Source organism: Pagrus pagrus, assembly GCF_965226575.1.
Source record: "Pagrus pagrus genome assembly, chromosome: 1".
Taxonomy (NCBI): Eukaryota; Metazoa; Chordata; class Actinopteri; order Spariformes; family Sparidae; genus Pagrus; species Pagrus pagrus.
Window position 1 is genome coordinate 21,458,753 of NC_140185.1, and position 18,701 is coordinate 21,477,453.

Consider the following 18,701-nt stretch of genomic DNA (forward strand, 5'->3'; position numbering starts at 1 on the left):
TCATCGACCAAAGCAGGGCCTGCTTTGGTTGATGATGGATGGTTAAACAGGCTGAATATTATAATTGTTAAATCTTCATTTTAAATATTTAAGACTTTTGGAAGAAATGTGTGCTCACTGACACAACTGATGCAGGTTAAAGAATGAGCAACCGTTCTCAAAAGTCACATACCTCAACGACTGATGGTATGTTTATTATTTTACCTAATAAGCTATATGATGGTTTTCTTTCACACTGAGTACAGTGACAGGCATGCCACTATTTTGTTTCATTCTTGAGGTTAATCACATTCATCAACTCTGTTTCCAGCTGTATCACCCAGAATGGATCACAATGACTTTATTATGTTATCAATACTGAGCTGAAGGAAAACTCCCTCTGAAGAGCTTCAGCCACAGATGTGACGTGGGGTACAGCACTGCCACTGAGTGGCCATGTATCCACATTGCAACTGAATGATGCACTAAGCCCACAATCACAAATGGATAGGACTGAAATATGACACATTAAATCCACAGATGCCACAGAGGTAGACTTAATCCTTTTGTCAGGCGATGTCTTTCCACCAACAGTGAACTGGGTTGTTTTAATTGCAGAAAGGTTTAAATTAAAAGAAAGCCAGCTGCAGATTTTATTACACAGTCCACCATCTGACAACATAGTGAAGCCATTATGTCCATACCTACATATCGATGAAAAAGAATATGTTCAAATAATTATTAAATGATTGTTGTTTTGTCACTGTCCAGAGTCAAATCTTCTGCAGTTGTTTTTGCAAATGAACCGAACAGACAAAACAAAACAACTTTTGTATAATGTGTGTTATACTGCATACTGTCACTGTGTTGTCAAAAACTCAATGTTGTGGAAATTGAAATATCAGTTCTTGTCTGCAGATGAGTTTTGGTACTTAAAAACCAAACAACACAACATTTAACTTTTGATTAATCTTTATTGCTTCAAGGCAAAAGTAATCATCATCAGTACACAGATGTGATTATAGAAAGACAGACTCTTCTCACTTCTTATAGCAATTTGGGATTAGGCACATTAACTGTAGCCAACAACAGGATACACATGATTCATGATATGAGCCCCATTCTGAGCTAGACTCTTTTATAATGAGTTCACTTGTATTTAGTTTCCCAACAACTTAAGCAGAAATATCATGGCGGCTATAAAATGAACATCTATTCTATCAAAAGCATAAACACAAGATTCTAACAGTAATTCTCCTCAAACTGTAAGGCCAATAACTCCAACATTAAAAAAATGCCTTTCATCAGTTTTTTTACCAGTCGATGGCTTTTATACTAGTATTTTGAAGGAAGTCCTGGTGGTCTGTAGCGGTTGGGATCACCTCCATTGCGCCCCCACCGGTTTGCTTCCTGATCAGCAGCAGAGTCCTCTGCACCAGAGTCCCCTTTAGCAAACCCAATTACTTGCTGCACAAACTCTCTGCCATCACTGAAATGGGAACATAAACAATTTTCTCATTACAAGTCAAAACAAGTTTCATAACCTAATTCATAAGTAAGTATATAAGATAAAATATATATAATTCAATAATTTCACTCATCAAGGTAGAACTGCAGATTCCTTGATCATGAGACCCTATTGTGATCAAATGATACAAAGCTCTAATTGTCATCAGCATAGAAGTAACAACAGATAAAGGTTGGCATGTAAATGAAAATTACTAAAGAGCTGAAAAATGATCGCAGAAGTACTTCACACTGAGCTATGGAAAACAAACAGGCGTTTGAGAGAAATAAGAATAAAACCAATTTTTGCTCCTCACCTGATAACTCTAGCTGCGAATTTGCCCCCTGGTCCTCTCGCGGCAGCATCACTGTTTCCTCTGGCATGGAAGTACTTGTCTGAGTTTTTCCAGTTGGCCTCCTTCATGTCCGTGTATGCTCGCCTCATATCACGACTTCCTGATGAGAAGCACAGCAGACATTATTTTGTAAAATGGATGAGAAATTTCGGGAAAAAAACAGGTAATTCTCCACATAATCCTGGATATATAACATTATAATTATACACATTGTTCTTGTGAAAATGTTTCTAACCTCGAACAGCTTCACGAGGAAAGTTGTACCACTGTGCATTGGTTTCCACAATTAGAAACAGAACAATTCCTGCAAGAATCAACTTCATGTTGAAGATGTCTGAAAGGAAAAAAATAATCACATATTTCATCATTAAAAAGACCAAAATGATACAGACATGCTTTTATACTTTTCAGGTCATATTACTAAATTGAATTTCAAGCTTACTTTGCTGTTCCTGCAGAGTTTAGAGTCTTAACAGATCGAACGCAGAGTATCTTGTTTGTGAGGACTCTTCTGATCTGAGTCTCCTTATATTCTGTCCTGTAACAATGCAGGTGTTATGATTTCTTTATGGAAATTCCCATGTGAGATCTGAAATGTCATCAAAACATACTGAGGATATTCCTGAGTTGTGCAACTGCACATGTGAGCAAAAGGTACTGACAAACTTAGCTTTCATTTTGATTTAATAGCTTTAGTTTTAGTTTCTCTTTGTATGTGTACTCACAGTTTGTGCCATGGTCTGCCTGTGGACCTGGTCCTGGAAAGAATTGTAGAGGAGTTTATGACAAAACAAAAGCAAACTGCAGTAATATCTTAGAAAGTAAAAAGAGAAAAACATTTGAGAGAAAGTCCTACAACATGATGAGAGGACTTGTGTTTGTGATACCATGTTTGTTCTGTTATGTTTGTATTTGCACATCGTGATTGTTCAGATGACAATTATGTTTGCATGAAAAATATGATGCTTCACATCTGTCTTTCACGGGAAAGAATGACATAAGACCTCAATATCATGTCTTTAACCATCAACATTTTTCTAAACATTTGCAAAAAGAAAGATGATTCATTGGTGAATTCATCAATATCTAATCATTCTTGTTATGATACAAATGTGGAGCTGTATTTTCAGGACATTGTCATGAAAACATTTTATGACATATTTTACACTGAAGTGAGAAAAGGTGATTGTGTGACAGCAAAGCCGTTACAATTGGTATTGATAACATAAATTTAAAATGAACATTGCTAATCCTGCATATTTGATCTTACTGAAAACAATGCAGATTTTATGATGCCCAGATGATGGAAATTCCAGTCTGAGATCTGCAATGGCACCAAACATTTAGAAACTCCCAAGTTGTGCAACTGCACATATCAACAAAGACAGTGACAGACTTAGCTTTCATTTTGATTGAATAGTTTTAGTGTCTTCAGGCTATTTTTGCCGTGTTCCACATCTGGCCCTGAGAGGAGGTGCCGGTGTAGCTGCAGCCAGAAAGGTTCTCATTTCCCATCCAAGTTAGTCGGACTGGATTCTTGGATACATAGGAGTTTGTTGCTTGTGAGTGCACAGTGAACATTCATTGATCATTCTTGATCAATTTATGAAACAAAACAGAGCCTGCTTTGGTTATTTGATTGATGCGCTTCGGTACAAAATCACCCTCATCATTCTACACTGATTATTCAATTCAATCAAATAGAGCTGTTCAAGTTATTTAGTGAACATTTCTGCATTTTTTCTTTCTACAATCAGAAAACCAAAAATATTGCAATATTCCAATATCGTGCAGCCCTGGTTAAATATCTTCAGCACTTCAAACAGTGAACATATAGGCAACATATACATCGTTGTTGTGAGAGTAAGACTTAGATTGTAAAGTATCTTATTCATTAAGACTCTACTGATCAGACTCTCCTTATATTTCTATATATATTTATAGTTGCAGTTCATTTGAGGATAGCTGAAGGCTGGAGGCTCTGGAATGTTAGAAAACCCCACTGAACAACTGCACGGATAATCAAAGCCAGGTGAAACAGCAAGCTTTAGTTTTAGTTTCATTTTGCTGTGCTGTGGCTCCAAAGCAATAGGTGACAGTAGTAAGCAGTGATGAATGACCTGAATGTGACTCCAGCTGGATGTTCTTGTGAGTGTTACAGGTCCTGGAAAGAAGTGCTGGTGCAGCTACAGCCAAAAAGAGGAAAATAACAGGATGTAGAGCTTTAGAAGAATAAAAAACAGGCAGAATTGATCAGTTCACCATGACAGAAAGGATTTGTGTATGCAAAATGTTGTTATATAATATGTTCCATTCTAGCACATTTGCACAATGATATTGTTTAGATGATAATACAGTAATGTTAGCAAGGGAATATATAATGTTTTAGGATTATTTTGAATAGTTTCCTTATTTCTTACACAGGACTGAATCAGTCACAATACCATAATTTCAAGTTTTTAACCACCAACATTTTGCTTAACATTTGAAAACATGTAGACAGCATTTGAGTTAATCAACATGAAATGTGTAGCTGATGTTTTTCTTTGTGTTAAAGAAATGTTTTTCTCAGGAGCTCTCAACAACTTTTAATTGTATGTTGTATCAGTAGAAGGAGCTGTGTTAATGTTAGTGCTGTTGACATCTAAATGGATTCATCAACACACAGCACAGTTAGGCTACTGATATTTCAGAGCCATGGACTAACTCACACAAACCTCAGTCAGATAAAGGATCAATCAGTCAGGTAGACAAGTAAACAACCCTTCTGCCCATACACTCTCTCTGTTACTGGGGGATTTGTCCTTCAGTCTGCTACGATCCTCTTATTCCTTCATTCTTTTTTTCTGGTGATCCATTTTCTAAGTCTGAAAAGTTTATTTTTGTAATTCTCATTTTGACCACAAGAGGCTGTAGTGCACGACTACCCCATGTTGTAAATAGGACAAAAAACATCTGTGTTCTTCCAGGTGAGTTTTAATTTCTCTGTGCACTCTAAACACAAGATACATCTATTATGTGTTAGCAGGTTATGTAACATTACTGTCATGTCTTTCAGGATTAACATTTTTTCCACTGAAAAATCTTTTTTTCAACATTTGTCCCCACATGTTTTCACAGATGGAAAAAAAAATGAATGAACTTAAAAAAATTGTCCTGGCAACCCGTTTGTTTCTGCCAGATCGCAAGTTTAAAAATGGATTACCACAAAAAACAAACAAAAAAAAAAAAAAAACCTCACTTCCCCTTAACAGCTTCTCCACATTTCAGCAGCTGAGGTTTGTTATTCTGTCACTCTTCTTTTATTAGACTCAAAAAATTAAAGGAACAGAAATGAGTTTGGAGGAACACTTGTGGCTTTCAAAACTACACACACTTTTGGCCAATTGTGACCCTCAAAACCTTGTTGTGTAAGAAGAAACATGTTCAAGCCATAATGGCACACAATAATGTATATCACATCACCATCACATATCACCATAACGACATCGCCACAAAAATTCAGTTTTAAGTGGAATGGCCACACTATAATTCCCAGTTGGTCATGTGAACTAAATCTAATCTTGATACAAACAATAAAACCACCTTAATGTAATTAGCAACTTTTAATTAATTAACTTATTACAAGCATATTTCAAGAACACGAGTGTTGTACTTTATATAAGCAGAAGATAAATTATTATCTGGGAGGAAGATTATTTCTGTAGAACAAACAAATATGCAGTGTGTGAAGCATAGAAACACCTGCACCCTCTGGTACTTATTTTATTGTCAAGTTTCAAATCCTGGAGCTGTTGGAGTTTAGTTTGTTAAACACTATAATATAATTATTACCTATTAGTATATTTATCATATCATTACATGTACCTGTTTTTCTTGTTTAGAAGGGTACGTGGTTTGTGTCCTTTGGTGCTTAATTTCATGCATGTTTAATCTATCAAATCTAAAATAACATGTGTCATAGCAGCGCTCACATTAATATCCATCACGAGAATGCAATGACGCACTGAAACTGCAGCTTGACTGACAACACTGACCTGTCTGTACTCTCTAAGCCTCTTATCACACCCTCACTGAAACTGCTCTTTGTGCAGCTGTGATGTTGTACCAGCTCTCTGAGCATTTTACAATGATTTTCTTTTCATCAGAGAACAATTTATTTTCACTTGATAGTTGAAATATATGAAATATCCAGATTATCTAGAATGCTAAATGCTAAATATTTCATGTTAGAGGAGAGATGTTAAACATTGGTTGGATTCGTATTTGCAGATACTACCATACTTTAGCATATTAGTATTGTAAAGTGCAGCTCTGCAGTGGAACAGTGCACGTAAATGTAGATTTTCTCACTAATTAGACAGATTTCCGATCATATGCATGTCCCATATACGAAACATGAGACAAAAAGACTTGCAAAGGTAGGTGAATAAATATTTCGGATGCGATTGTGAATAACTCACGGCACTTCAAAGCTCCAAACACTTCACTGAAAGGGTGGCCTTTCACTCAACCAGAGCTTTCACTTAGCTAATTCGCATTCTTCAACAACAGGAGAAGGGAAATCTTTCTTCTATTGTTGTGCTGATTGTGTTCAATCCAAAATCATGTTCATATTTTCTTACCACTGCATGTTGATTGTACTGGATTTGCACCAGTCTGTGAACAGTCATTTCTTCCTCATTCATCAGGAATATGGACAGAAATAAAGCCTTTCTCTTTGGGTGTACATTGAATTGTACTGCAGGTTATTATCAGACTTCAATGAAAAAACATCAACCAATAATTTAGAACCATTTTGGCGTATTGGAAATAACACTTCCCTGATGCTTTTGCTCTTGAAATATCTCTGACAGCGTTCATTTCATTGATGAAATGAACTCAAAGGTGTAAACACATGCAGAAGAACCTCAGGAAAGACAGGAAAAACACCTGTAGGCGTTAGGGGACTTTAAATATCTGGTCAGAAGATCACAATGAGTAACACCGTTTTAAGCTTAACAATGATGCGTATAAAGTACGCTGTCATATTTGTTGGCCCACCTGTTTGCTGTGTAGCTCAAACTTGTGTCATTCAACTTGTGCAGATCGGAGGCCTATAAATATGCTGTAACAATACAGCACTTTATTCCCAAAACTGCTGTGCACCAAGCTCAGCAGGGTATCTTTAATGCTTTTAACAATAATGGCGTTGACTGTGTTATAATGGCTCTAAAATTACCTGAAATCGGTGAGTGCCCACGATTTCAAATAAAATAACTTCCCACACACCGAGCAAATCTTAGTGAAGAAATTATACGACGTCACCGAAACCCCCTGGAGGATTAAAGCGCGGCGCGAGTTATGTGTTGATGAATGTGTTGTTTTGAGTTCAGAGACGACACTGTGACAGGCTAATAAATATTCATCGCAAAGATAGTGTGGGGAAGAGGGAGGGTGCGAGGCTGAGGAAGAGGGCTGATGCAATGTGAGGTTTGGAAGAGGAAAAGCTGTTTTTGTCGAATGTCTGATACACAGAGAAAGCATATTTTTTCTGCAATGAATGCACTGTGTATGAAAGAGATTAACAGATTCCTCACTTGCCATAAAGTAGAATCAGCACAGGGCTGCACCAGAACGCTATCTGCCCTATACATGTGCACCAACATCACACAAGATGTCAAAGGTGCGATCACAAGAGAGGTGTCAGATAGAAGGAACAGAGGTGTATGTGAGACTCACCATAGCAGAGCATTGAATTGGTACTGAGCTATAAAATACAGTAATCCAAGATAAGGATGTGACAAATTGAAAAATGTTCTTTCCCTGAAATCGCCTTTTACTTTTTGTCAGTCAAGTCATTTCCTCAGATAAAGATTTCTTTTGGGTTTTCCCATAAAATGATGTGCATGGATGATTAATCAGAGCCTACGGCAAACTGCAGCAGGATCCAAGAATGGCACTCAGTAGAGTGCATACCTGCGCCACGGTCCAGCAGTACCCTTTAATTCAATCAAGCCTAATCCAATATCAAGCAAACATTTTTTTATGAATCCGGGAGATGGATCTGCATCAAACTGTACTCCCTCATAGATGCCAGCAACCTCAATATACCTGATTTTTCCAAGATCCATACATTGTTCCCTGCGAAATTAATGAAAATGTTGATCTGGGTCTATTCTGAGACCCATCCTACATCCAAGTTTAGTGGAAATCCATTCAGTAGTTTTTGTTTAATCCTGCTGACAAACCAACTGACCAACAAACAGACACAGGTGAATACATCTGGCTTCTTAGATCTTATTTAGTTGTTTTCTTTGTTTTGCCTTGAAACAGTTTACACCGTCACCACATGTGACACCGTCTATTCATAGACCCTTTGCAAACCACAGAAATATCATTATTAGATCTCTCTTCGAGGATTTAGTTCTTTGGTTCTGTACTTTCGTTCTTGTTCAACTGCACACACTAGCTAGATGCCGAACAATATATGATACTATCCTGAAGAAAACTTTGGTTTAAAGGATGAGTTCACCCAAAAATAAAAAAGTCAAGTCCACAAAACATTTCTGGAGCTTCGCAGCAAATCAGTATTATGGCATTCTCCCTAACAACTGAAGTAGCTGGGGACTTATTTTAAAAATGTAAATAAACAACAGAAAAAACAAAACAAAACAAAACATAAAATGTCTCCATAGAGCTCGTCCAAGTTTCTTACACACCTTTTCAAGCTAACATCTTCCCCGTAGCAGCTAAGCTGAAAGCGTAAGCGCTGTGAAGTGTGTGCAACACTAATGACTGAATTTTCCTTTTTGGGTGAACTTGTCCTTTAAATGCAAAACAATCAAGCAATGAATTTTTAAAGTACCTCTTTGTCATTCTCAGATCTCCTGATGCAAAACCTTCTACAGTATACTCATCATCATTTATATATTTAGAGTTTGTTGTTCATTTTTTTGATGACGTGATGCCATTTTCCTTCCACTACACACATTTCAAGATCAGTAATGTTGGTCAAATGTGATAAACTCCTCTAACCTTGACCCCTAACTTTGACCCTTCATGGTGTATCTTATATACATCACCCGCTTGTTATATGTTATGAGAGCAATGATCTCCCCAGCAGCCTCCTGATGACTGCCACTGATGGATGTGGAACACTAGAGACCGCCAGTGAGCCGTGCTGCACGCGTGGCTCCGGGCGGACGTGAATGGTGAGTAAATGCGCCTTATCGACTGTATGGGCCTATTGGCTGTAATGGCATGATGGTCGTAATGAAAGCACACGGGCTGCTCATGACATTGACACTGATGAAAGGCTTAACGAGAGGCTCAACACGTGAGCGACAGTTGGAAACGTGCGCTACAAGTTGGGCAGGTCGTGCGTAATGTGCGCAGAGGTGTTTTCAGATGAATCCCACTGATTATTGATTCCATATTGAAACGAGCATGGTAATGATGATCAGTGATGTTTGATTCAGTGTTGACACATTAAGTAGATGGCATTGCTGGTCACATTACCAGCAATTTTCTATTTTCTACTTCTGTTTTCACATGCGCTTTTTCATTTTCATGTCACAGAGCAGCGACAGGCTTCTATACCACACTGTGTGTACATCAATTGAATCGGCTGTGTGTCATAATTAACACTATTATCAAAATATATGGCTGAAAGCTGTGTTTCGTGGTCACATGGGCGTTTTTCTCATTGTAAATATGAGCGATAATGAATAAAAATACATCCCTCCCCCCCTCTCAAATATCATAATGAGCTGCTCATCAACGTGTAGTTTGGAAGTGGGATAAAAAAAAACAAAAAAACAACCTCGCTGTGTTGTGATGTTGGACACGGGAACCTCTGATGAAACGGTCAACAGCACTGAGGGCGCACGGATTCCTCGCCTCAGCTGAGTAGACGACCTCCTACCGACTTACTTCACGTCACCCCGCCCGTCTGCCTGCCGTCTCCTCCCTAAAACCTCCGCCACCACCATCCCTTTGAGCGACTCTGGGCTGAGGGGAGGGGAAAAAAAGAAAAGAGAGACCGGGAGAGACAGAGGGAGAAAGTGAGAGAGCCAAAATACACGCAGACTTCCAACATCACCTAGACTACCTGCTCCTCCGGCACAACAAGGGGAGGAGGACGCACAAGTGCAGGCGCGTCCATGCGTGCCAGCCGAACAAGACAATAAGCGGGCGAAAGGACCACAGATCCGTAATTGGAAGTGGAGTTAATCTTGAGAACTCTTTGGAAAAGAGCACAGCTTCTTTCTTTCTTTTTTTGCTGCAAGAACAAGACAGCCTAAATGAGTACACGGTAAGAAGAGTCATGCATCTGAACAGAGAAGAAGACAACAGCAAAGGTGAGCAAAAGATTTCAGCGGCCATCAGTGGATGCTTTCAATCCAGACTGTGTGTATAGTTCAAAAGCTCTCGCGTTGGTTGCCAGATGCCCTTGAGTTTGTCACGTTGATGTCAAGTAATGATGCTGGGGGTCATTCCAACAAGCTGCTGTGGTGCCTCTTGTCTGCCTCGCACGGCGGCAGTGAGAAGGGATGGTACACCCAAGGTGGCAATGTGGTGACTGTCTGTGAGACAGACACACACACACACACACACACACACACACACACACACACACACTTGGGCACTTGTTGTGCTCGATCCGCTCGCTCTCGCACGAGGTGACCTGAGCAAAAAACGCACAAGGTCATCCATCCTCGAGCAGCCCGCCGTGTTTGTGCAGCTGCGAGGTGCGTGTGTTTGTATTGTTGTCTGTGATTGAGTCGCCCTGGATGTGTGTGTGTGTGTGTGCGTGTGTGTGTGTCCTCCGTTGTGGTCGGAGGGGAGAATTAGAGAGCAGACGGTGTGTAATGACACGAGCCTCCCATCAGGATAAGTAATGATGATGCCTCTGCCAGACAGAGCCATACTGGGTGTTTTTACTCCCAATCTTTGGACCGAGGTCGAGGTCACTGACTAACACCTGATGCTGAAGGAGATTCGCCTCTGAATGTCTGTCGACATGACGCAGCTCCTGTCTAATTATGCATTAAGTAAACACCAATAGGACTTGTCTCGTGTCCACCACACCCACATGGAGTAAGTCAAGCATCGTTTTAATGACTGACATGCAGCATGACCATCATTTGCACTGTTTCACCTGCAGACTTGTGTGAGATTCACCAGGTTATTGCATGTCACGTTTAAAACCTCTTCAACTGTACATGCAAATGTAAAATAAGTGAGATATCAGCAGAAGTCCACACTGTAAGTGTTATAAATCTCTATGTTAACTCTCCTTTCTTCAAATCTTAGCAGCTTGCAGATAATGATGTAATATTGCTGGCAAGGGAATACAACTTTTCAATTTTTTTTTATGGGCAGCTGTCAAGCTTTATGGGCGGTTAATATCTTTGTTTTTACCAGCTGTAAAGCATGCTGTTTAGCGAGGAGTTCCCCATGTGGTGAGTGGAGCCGTGCACAGTGGCACACTGCGGTGCCCCCCATCCAAAATGTCTTACGACCTCGTTGCCAGATATGGTTTCACCAGGGACAAAAGATGAGTCACCATCTGCAACTAGAAGTGATTCCATGATTACATGACAGGCATGTGTGTGTGTGTGTTTCGGAGAGAGGGAGATAGACAGAGAGAGTGTGTGTGTGTGTGTGTGTGTCAGAGAGAGAGAGACAGAAAGAGAGAGAGTGTGTGTGAATGTAAGAGGGAATGTGTGAGAGAGAGGTGTGCAAGTCAAAAAGCATCAGTGAAAAGGTGAAATGTAACAGCCGCGCTGAAGGACAGAAGCTCTATTGAAAAAAATACTAATGCAAAAGTTTTCTATAAATGCAGCTGAAGCAACTTTGCTTCTACTATTGATAATAATAATGAGAGTAAATACACAGAGGCAATGTGATTACTAATAGACATTTAAAGGTGCACTGCAGCTTCGGGGAAGACATCTTAATCAGAAGAGAAAGATCTTCATCGACTGCTTTTTTTATTTATGCCTAAACAAACTCTCTTTGTTTTCATGAGTGAATAAAGTGAATAAACAAACTGACCTTAAAGGAAAACATCATTTCAAACTGTTTTACTTTGTTTATTTGCGGCGGACCCCGCCACCTTTCTAGCTTCAAACAGTGTTCTGGGGACCTTATTTATCTCTGAGAACAGCAAAAGAAAAAAATGTATATTTCTCAGTTTGTATTATTACCTCATTAATATTGTAAATGCTAAAATTCTGGGTTTGAATTTCTCATCCCCAGTGCCCCTTTAAGGAAATATACCTTTATTAAGTTTATTCAGTTGAATTCAATACCTTTAGTCAAGCAGAAGAGAAAAACACACCGTACTGTTTCAATAAAACATATAGGACTGGCTAAATATTTAAAATGCATAACATTGAAAAGTGCTGATGTTGATATTTTTATGATTTACAAATGATTTCACATTTAAACAGCTAGTTTATAAGACTCTGGTAAACCTCACGTGCAAGTAGATTCATATCATCAAGTAAAGATCCTCCTTCGGACTGAAGAAACCAAAACAAACAGCGGTGGTGAAACACTTTAAGCCAAGAAGAAGAAGAAGAAGCAAGCTGACTCTTTTTATCCATCTTTAAACGATGAGTGTCGCTCTGACGCAGCTTTTCTAGCTGTGTAACTTACTGTATGTGACATATTAAAGATGCCTGAAGTTCTGTAAGGCTATAGCCTGTATTAACACTTAAACCCTCCACTGAAACAGATGGTGTTTTAAGCTTCACGGCTATCTGCTGTGTCAAAATGAATCAGGGCCACAGCTCAGATTTGTTACCCCAAAATTTATAGCTCAGCCTCCAGCTTTAATTGTCATGTTGCGTTACCCTGGATAGTCTCAGAGAAGATATTGAGGAGAAAATGTATTTCTTAATTTTTTAGAAGAACAAAAGTGATTTTAAGTTATGTTGAAAAACAAAAGTGATCCTTCCCACAGCCTTTGGAAATGTGAATCTGCAGGAGCATAAACACACCAGTGTAAATCCATTTCAGCCATCGTTAGCTCGTGATCTAAGCCAAACGGGATGCTGTCAATCAAACTCGATGTGATACCCCAGAGAATAGTTGGATACGTGTGTTCATTTACATTTAAGCTGGTGAGTTAAATCATCTTGGTTTTTTTTTTTTGTTCCTGTTGGCAGAAATGAGCTGCAGATTTAACTCTCTTACAAAATGTATCTACTGTGAAGTACAAAATTGAGAATAAAGAGTAATCAATATGCCTGAGCATTGTGTTTGTTATCATGTGCTTTGAAACCAAGTTTTCCTTTAAGGGTGCTATAGCCTGTGTAAGAATTGGCCACCCGACAAATTCATACTCCGAACAAACCGGGGCAGCATTTTCACTCAGAAAGTTGTGGTGTCCACCCCGAACATTAAGATAAAAATGAAATGCACAGACTCTCAAGAGGTCTTTCTTTCAACAAAATGCTGACTAGCAAACACATTAACATAATCAGTAATGTTAGATAATTAGCTACCTTTGTAAATGACCGCTGAATAGCCAACGTTAGCACTGACAGCTGTTTGCTCCCTTGACGTTTTGATCCCACGTGTATTCCATGAAGATGGGCCCCTATTCTGCCTGTTATTGGCTGAGCTAACCAACACCAACCAAACCTTTGAAGGCAATAAACACTAGCTAATCAGAGGCAGACAAGGGCAGGCCTTCGTGCTAGGGGAATAAAATCAAAGCTTAGCTACTAGTTTAGAAAAATCACTGGGGGATCAGCACCAGATTTCACCACTTTCATCCCAGCAACACAAAACTTTGTTTTGCCTCTACTCTCAGGACAGCGCTACTTTCTTATTCTGTCATATAAAGACCAAGGACAGACTAGACACTAGAATAAATATTGCCTCTTGAGTTACAAAGTGGTGTTACGAGACAGGACACATTGTGTTGATAATGATAGATAATTTGTGAATGTTTTAAACTAGAATGTAGCGTGTAGCTCCTTTAATGCCCGAGGCTCATGCAGCAGGATCACTTTGCTTGGGTGTCGCTGTTTGCTGTATAATGAACGGCACATGGTGCCGAGAAAAGCATTAGTACCCCACAGCAAGAATGATAATGCATCATGCCAAGTTTATCCCTCCTGGTATCAGTTTTAATATCTAATCTCAGGGCAACTGCCGATACCGAGTACCAACACTGCTTTGAGAAAATGTAGTATTCATAGAACAATAGCTGGTGTAGGAATGGCTTGTAACATGCATCGTATAGGTGCAGGAGAGTTTAATTGTAGATTCTTAATTGCCAGCAGGTGTGAATACAAGAAAATAGCTGCCCGTCTTTATGTGTTAATTCTGTGGAAGGATGACAGCCTGATAACACTTTATTCTGCTTCCTTCCCTGCTTATTTTTATAATTATATATTTGACAGTTATGACACTGTAATATCATTAACAATATGAATGCTGTAGCCTTTAATTTTGTCAGGATAAAAAATGTGATGCCCTGGCAGCTTCTCATTCTGTTATTCTTATGCTAGAAGTGTCAATCCCGAGACAGATTTACTTTCAATGTTTAAAATCCAAAAGTGAATGGGCGATTCATTGCAAGTCTGTTGTGTCTAAGGAGATTGCCTCCACAACTATTTATCAGGCTGCTCTCGGCTGTGCAGTAAGAATAGAGTACACACTGAAATCGACACAACGTTATTATGTATTTCTTTGGAAGAGCAAAGAAAGATTTATGATGAGTGAGAGGATTGACTACATCATGGATCATAAGCGGAGATTTATGTGGTAGTGCTGTGCTGTTCTGTAGTTGGTTTGTCTGGGTCTTTATTGGAGTGTTGTTGTAATCTTTCCAGAGCAGGCCAGGTGTAAATGTCAGGTGTCAAGTAGGCCGCAATGCAAGGTGCAAAAGAGAATCATTATTAATCTGGCACGTCAACGGTCAGAGATAATTGCGTAATATTAGTCGCATTCAAATTCAGAGGAAAACCTTTAATTAATGTTATGGTTCAAAACTAATGGGCTGGAATCTTATTAGTGGTTTTGAGACGAGCTGCGAGAGAGAAGAGAGAGACCGAAGAGTAATTAACAGAGTCTGAAACAAAGGTATGTACATTCACAGTTTAACTCTGAGACACACTGTTGGGAAGCATGCCACTTAGATTTACACACTCATGGGACGAGACTGTGGGACCATGAAAGGGGAAATATTGCTCTGTTCTACTTAGCTGCGCACATATTTACAACCAAGGAGGAGTATGATAGAGGATCACATCAAAATGATAACTGAATAGAAAAGTCAGACAGGAGGGGGCCGATACAAAGACACAATGTGTCACGGAGAGGGACAGAGATGGGTTTGTGTGTGGTGAGCAGGGCTAGACAAATAAATTCTTCAGTGTTTCAGAAAACTGTCACATCGATTTCTCTCATGGCGAACCATGTGAGATGAGAGAATCACAAAAGAAGACGCTTTTTCTCTGATGAATGCTTCACGCCGGAAAATGCGCGCAGAGTTATCTGTATCTGTTTGTTTATGTCACAGAAATATCCGTGTTTATATTCATACCGGAAGTTGACAGGCTTATATTGGAAGACATTGTTAGACATTTACGGTATGGATTGCTTCAAATATGTGCGTACAAATATAATCCTTTGTCGGCTATCGTCTTACACTGGCTGTTCACTTGCACACAATATTCAGATTTTTTCGCCCTGACTTCCGACAAAGACAACATTCCGACTCCGCTGTTTACACGGTAAATAAAAATGACTATTTCACTAATATTCCTGTTTACATGCAGCCATGCATACTATGTTTAACCTAAAAAAAACCCTGTTGTTTGCAGGTGCCCTGTCTTGAGTTTAGATTTGTCAATTTGTATGATTTGTGATCGGTTTGTCTGTTAAGGTGACGGGCGTTGCAACTTCTGCTGGTGCCCGATCCATGTGTCAATCCTTTCCAGTGTTTTGCACGTGTGGGGTAGAATATGGTCATCGTGTTAGATTGGTTCTGATGCCGTCCATTTCACTTCCCTGCTGCTAACCTGAGGTATCTTTTTGTAGAGGCACCCAGTTCTCCGTTCAAGATGATGCAATATGTTCTCTGGAAAGTAGCTGCTTGGCTATCAGTGTTTTGATGTGAGATACACACCACCATGTCTCTAGATCTGTCTAAATTCGATGAGTTAAATCTGAACACTCAGAAATGTATATGTTTAGAAGCACTAGGAGCAGAGAGCTGTTGAAAAAGCTTTTGGTTTTGGACAGGCCTGACACATTCATTGTTTCTGTTATTTAGAGTCAGGCACACCTTGTTAGGAGTCCTCAATTAGTTGTTTTTATTTGTTTGATTTAAGTAGCGCCCTTGGGTCCTTTTGGGCCTTTCTGGTTCGCTTCCTTTTTTTGTTATTTGTAAATCTAACCTTTACCTTGACCAGTCCAACAAAAGAACTTTATTTTAACAAATCCTTCTGGTTTTATATTGCTTCCCCTAGAGAGCTGAGTCGTAACAATACAACATATTTTGACCATTTTTAAAACATTTTTGAGACTGTCACTAACTTCAGCTCATCCAAAAGTTTTCTCTTCATATCTGTTCGTTTTCTGATGATTTCTCAATCATGTATTATTATTTACATCCCCATCCTGAATCTGTTTTGGGAAAGGCAAACACATTCCAAGATTTAGTGTATGTGTGTGTTTTTGTGCTGCGTTCGTGTGTGTATTACATTTGGTGTTTTTTCGTGTTAAACTCCCCTGCGCTCTTACATAACTCTTCACAGCAGCATGCCCATGCCAAAGACAGCACCCTAATTGTTCTCTGCATGCGCTTTGCTTCTGCCTCTCCTCCTACTTGACCCTGTGTGCCATCACGTCTGTGTTTTTCCTTTTTACTTTTGCCTCGCAATTATTGATAAGCAGCTGAGAACAGGCACAACAGACAACCAGAGACGACGGAGAAGATTTTGGGATCTGGACGAGGTTGCATCAAGAAAGTAGCCTACCGCTGTACCAGCAGTGTGGGCTGAAAATGTTACTGGCAGATATAGGGGGCTGGTTGAGAAAGACAGAAATAGATAATTGGAGATAGAGGCAGAGAGGAAGAGAGGGAGGCTGTCTAGATTTTGAGCGAATATCTATGTTATGCCTCTGAGTAGTGAGTACTTTTGAAGAGGAAGCAAAAGAGAGAAAGAGACATACACTATGCCTTTTAATCAGTGAACTCATCAAAGCAACACGGGTCTCCTGATACTGTACATAGAGACAGTAAAGAGCAAAAACAGAGGAAAGAAAAATGTTGGATCTTTTTTTTCTATATATACTGATTTATGTTCAAGGATTTGGAGAAGATGTTCTCTCAGTAAAATGCTCATGACAATAACAGTACATCTGAATATCTTTATTCAACTAAATATAATCTCTTCCAGTCTGAACAGGCTGATGTCTCGATAAGAGACAGAAGGATGTGTAGAATTAACATACATGACAGATTTACTTGAGCATCATCTCAAGCGTGAAGCAAACAACAAGACAATGTTGAATCTTCACATGTTCTGTCTTCACTTCATATAACGAGACATCTGTGTACTGTCAAAGCACGTGCAAATGATGTTCCTGTGTTTGTTTGCTCTATGGTTATTTTTATTTACCCCTGAATTTGGAGTTGCCAGTTCTCTCTATGCTTCTTGCCTGTTGCTACTTTCCACTTCTTTAAAAAAAAAACACATTTTTGCAAAGATAAAAGAAAAGAAACAGACCAAATACAAACAACACAAGGACAATACACCAGAGATTACAGACAAAAAGATATAAATATAATATACTTGCGCTCGACTTACAAGGTTCAGGTTTCTATTGATTGCACTGGCTTTAAATCTAGAAAACTAAATGCCTCCTATTTATATATACTTTTATGAGTATGTCCATGTTCCATCTAAGTCATTATGTCTATAAAGCCCCTGCAGGGCTGAGGCTGCACAAACCACCTCTTTTCCTTTGTCAGCCACAAGGTTGTAATGCAGAGGCCCATCCAAGATACACAGAGACAGAAAAACATAAAGTGAGTGAGACTTAAAAACACTGGGGCTGATAACTAACGAAACACAGTGAGCAGAATAAAGGGCAGGAACACATATGACACATGAGGATAAAATCTACAAAATAAAACAGGAAATGACCAAACCAAAAATCCAAACCACTACATGCATTGGACGATGCCATACCTCATGATGTACATCCAGTGCTGACAGTCAATGACATTGCAGGAACACACTCACCACACTGCCCGCTCTGGCCCGCTCCCAACAAATTCCCATGTTTCAGTTTTATTGCAAGCTTTCACTTATTGAGGTCTGAGGACACTCAAGTGCGTATATGCTTTAAAAGGTATTTCAGAGTGCACAGTAAATGAGTGACAAGTCGTCTCCATGGATGAACCTTCAACATCAAACTGTCTTACAGCTGTCTGGATAAATGCACCACTCGCTGGGCTGTCGACGGTCCTCGCTTCTTCAGGTTCAGCTGTTCTGGGTACAATGTCAAAATTTTGTCTTACATTATTCACCAGAATCAGTTTCTTTTAAATCTGGGGTGAGGTACCGGTCATGCAGTTGCAGGAACTTGCTTGATTAGCTGCTGAATCAAGTTATCAAGAGAGTCAGACCGAGTCACGTCATCAACTTAAATCACTCCCCAGTTTGTTCTGGCCTTTAAAGCTCCTGTTCATAGGATAGTAATACAGACGCTTTGGGATTGTTGATCAGGTTGCCTGCCATCCGAAAGCATCAGTATTTGACGAGTTGAGAATAAGACTTGAAAACAACTATCTTACTAACAGGAGCTTTAGGGAGTGAAATTGGTGGAGTTACCCTTAAACTA

At 39.4% G+C, this 18,701-nt stretch overlaps 2 protein-coding genes and 1 long non-coding RNA gene across 5 annotated transcripts in view; 1 reads left to right on the forward strand and 2 right to left on the reverse strand.

Moving 5' to 3' along the window:
• Positions 1-1,011: 1,011 nt before the first annotated feature.
• LOC311257146 (serum amyloid A-5 protein-like) lies at positions 1,012-2,370 on the reverse strand. Its single transcript, XM_084352620.1, has 4 exons — positions 2,284-2,370; positions 2,077-2,175; positions 1,803-1,941; positions 1,012-1,468 (listed from the first exon to the last, which is right to left on the reverse strand). Exons 2-4 carry the CDS (start codon positions 2,162-2,164, stop codon positions 1,315-1,317), a joined length of 381 nt encoding a protein of 126 aa, XP_084208746.1. The 5' UTR covers positions 2,165-2,175; positions 2,284-2,370; the 3' UTR covers positions 1,012-1,314.
• Positions 2,371-2,565: 195 nt separating this feature from the next.
• On the reverse strand, positions 2,566-4,616 carry LOC311256005. Its single transcript, XR_014622428.1, has 3 exons — positions 4,559-4,616; positions 3,962-4,027; positions 2,566-2,599 (listed from the first exon to the last, which is right to left on the reverse strand). It is a non-coding gene; the product is annotated as an uncharacterized lncRNA (long non-coding RNA).
• A 5,227-nt stretch (positions 4,617-9,843) lies between these two features.
• syt7b (synaptotagmin VIIb) overlaps positions 9,844-18,701 on the forward strand; it is a 111,264-nt gene continuing 102,406 nt past the window's right edge. For 2 of the 3 annotated variants that reach the window (XM_084362276.1, XM_084362277.1), the window contains exon 1: positions 10,048-10,183. In XM_084362276.1, coding sequence (XP_084218402.1) covers positions 10,150-10,183 — 34 coding nt within the window. In that variant the 5' untranslated portion in view covers positions 10,048-10,149. Of the gene's footprint in view, positions 10,184-18,701 lie in introns of all 3 variants that reach the window. The other variant, XM_084362278.1, reaches the window with a different exon arrangement.

What these genes read in the sequence shown, in the direction of transcription:
- LOC311257146 (XM_084352620.1), bottom strand. Translation starts at nt 2,164, where the DNA reads ATGAAGTTGATTCTTGCAGGAATTGTTCTGTTTCTAATTGTGGAAACC. An exon ending in TCCTCGTGAAGCTGTTCGAG is followed by an intron (nt 1,942 to 2,076) that starts GTTAGAAACATT and finishes GCTTCTCATCAG; the next exon opens with GAAGTCGTGATATGAGGCGA. An exon ending in TTCGCAGCTAGAGTTATCAG is followed by an intron (nt 1,469 to 1,802) that starts GTGAGGAGCAAA and finishes TTCCCATTTCAG; the next exon opens with TGATGGCAGAGAGTTTGTGC.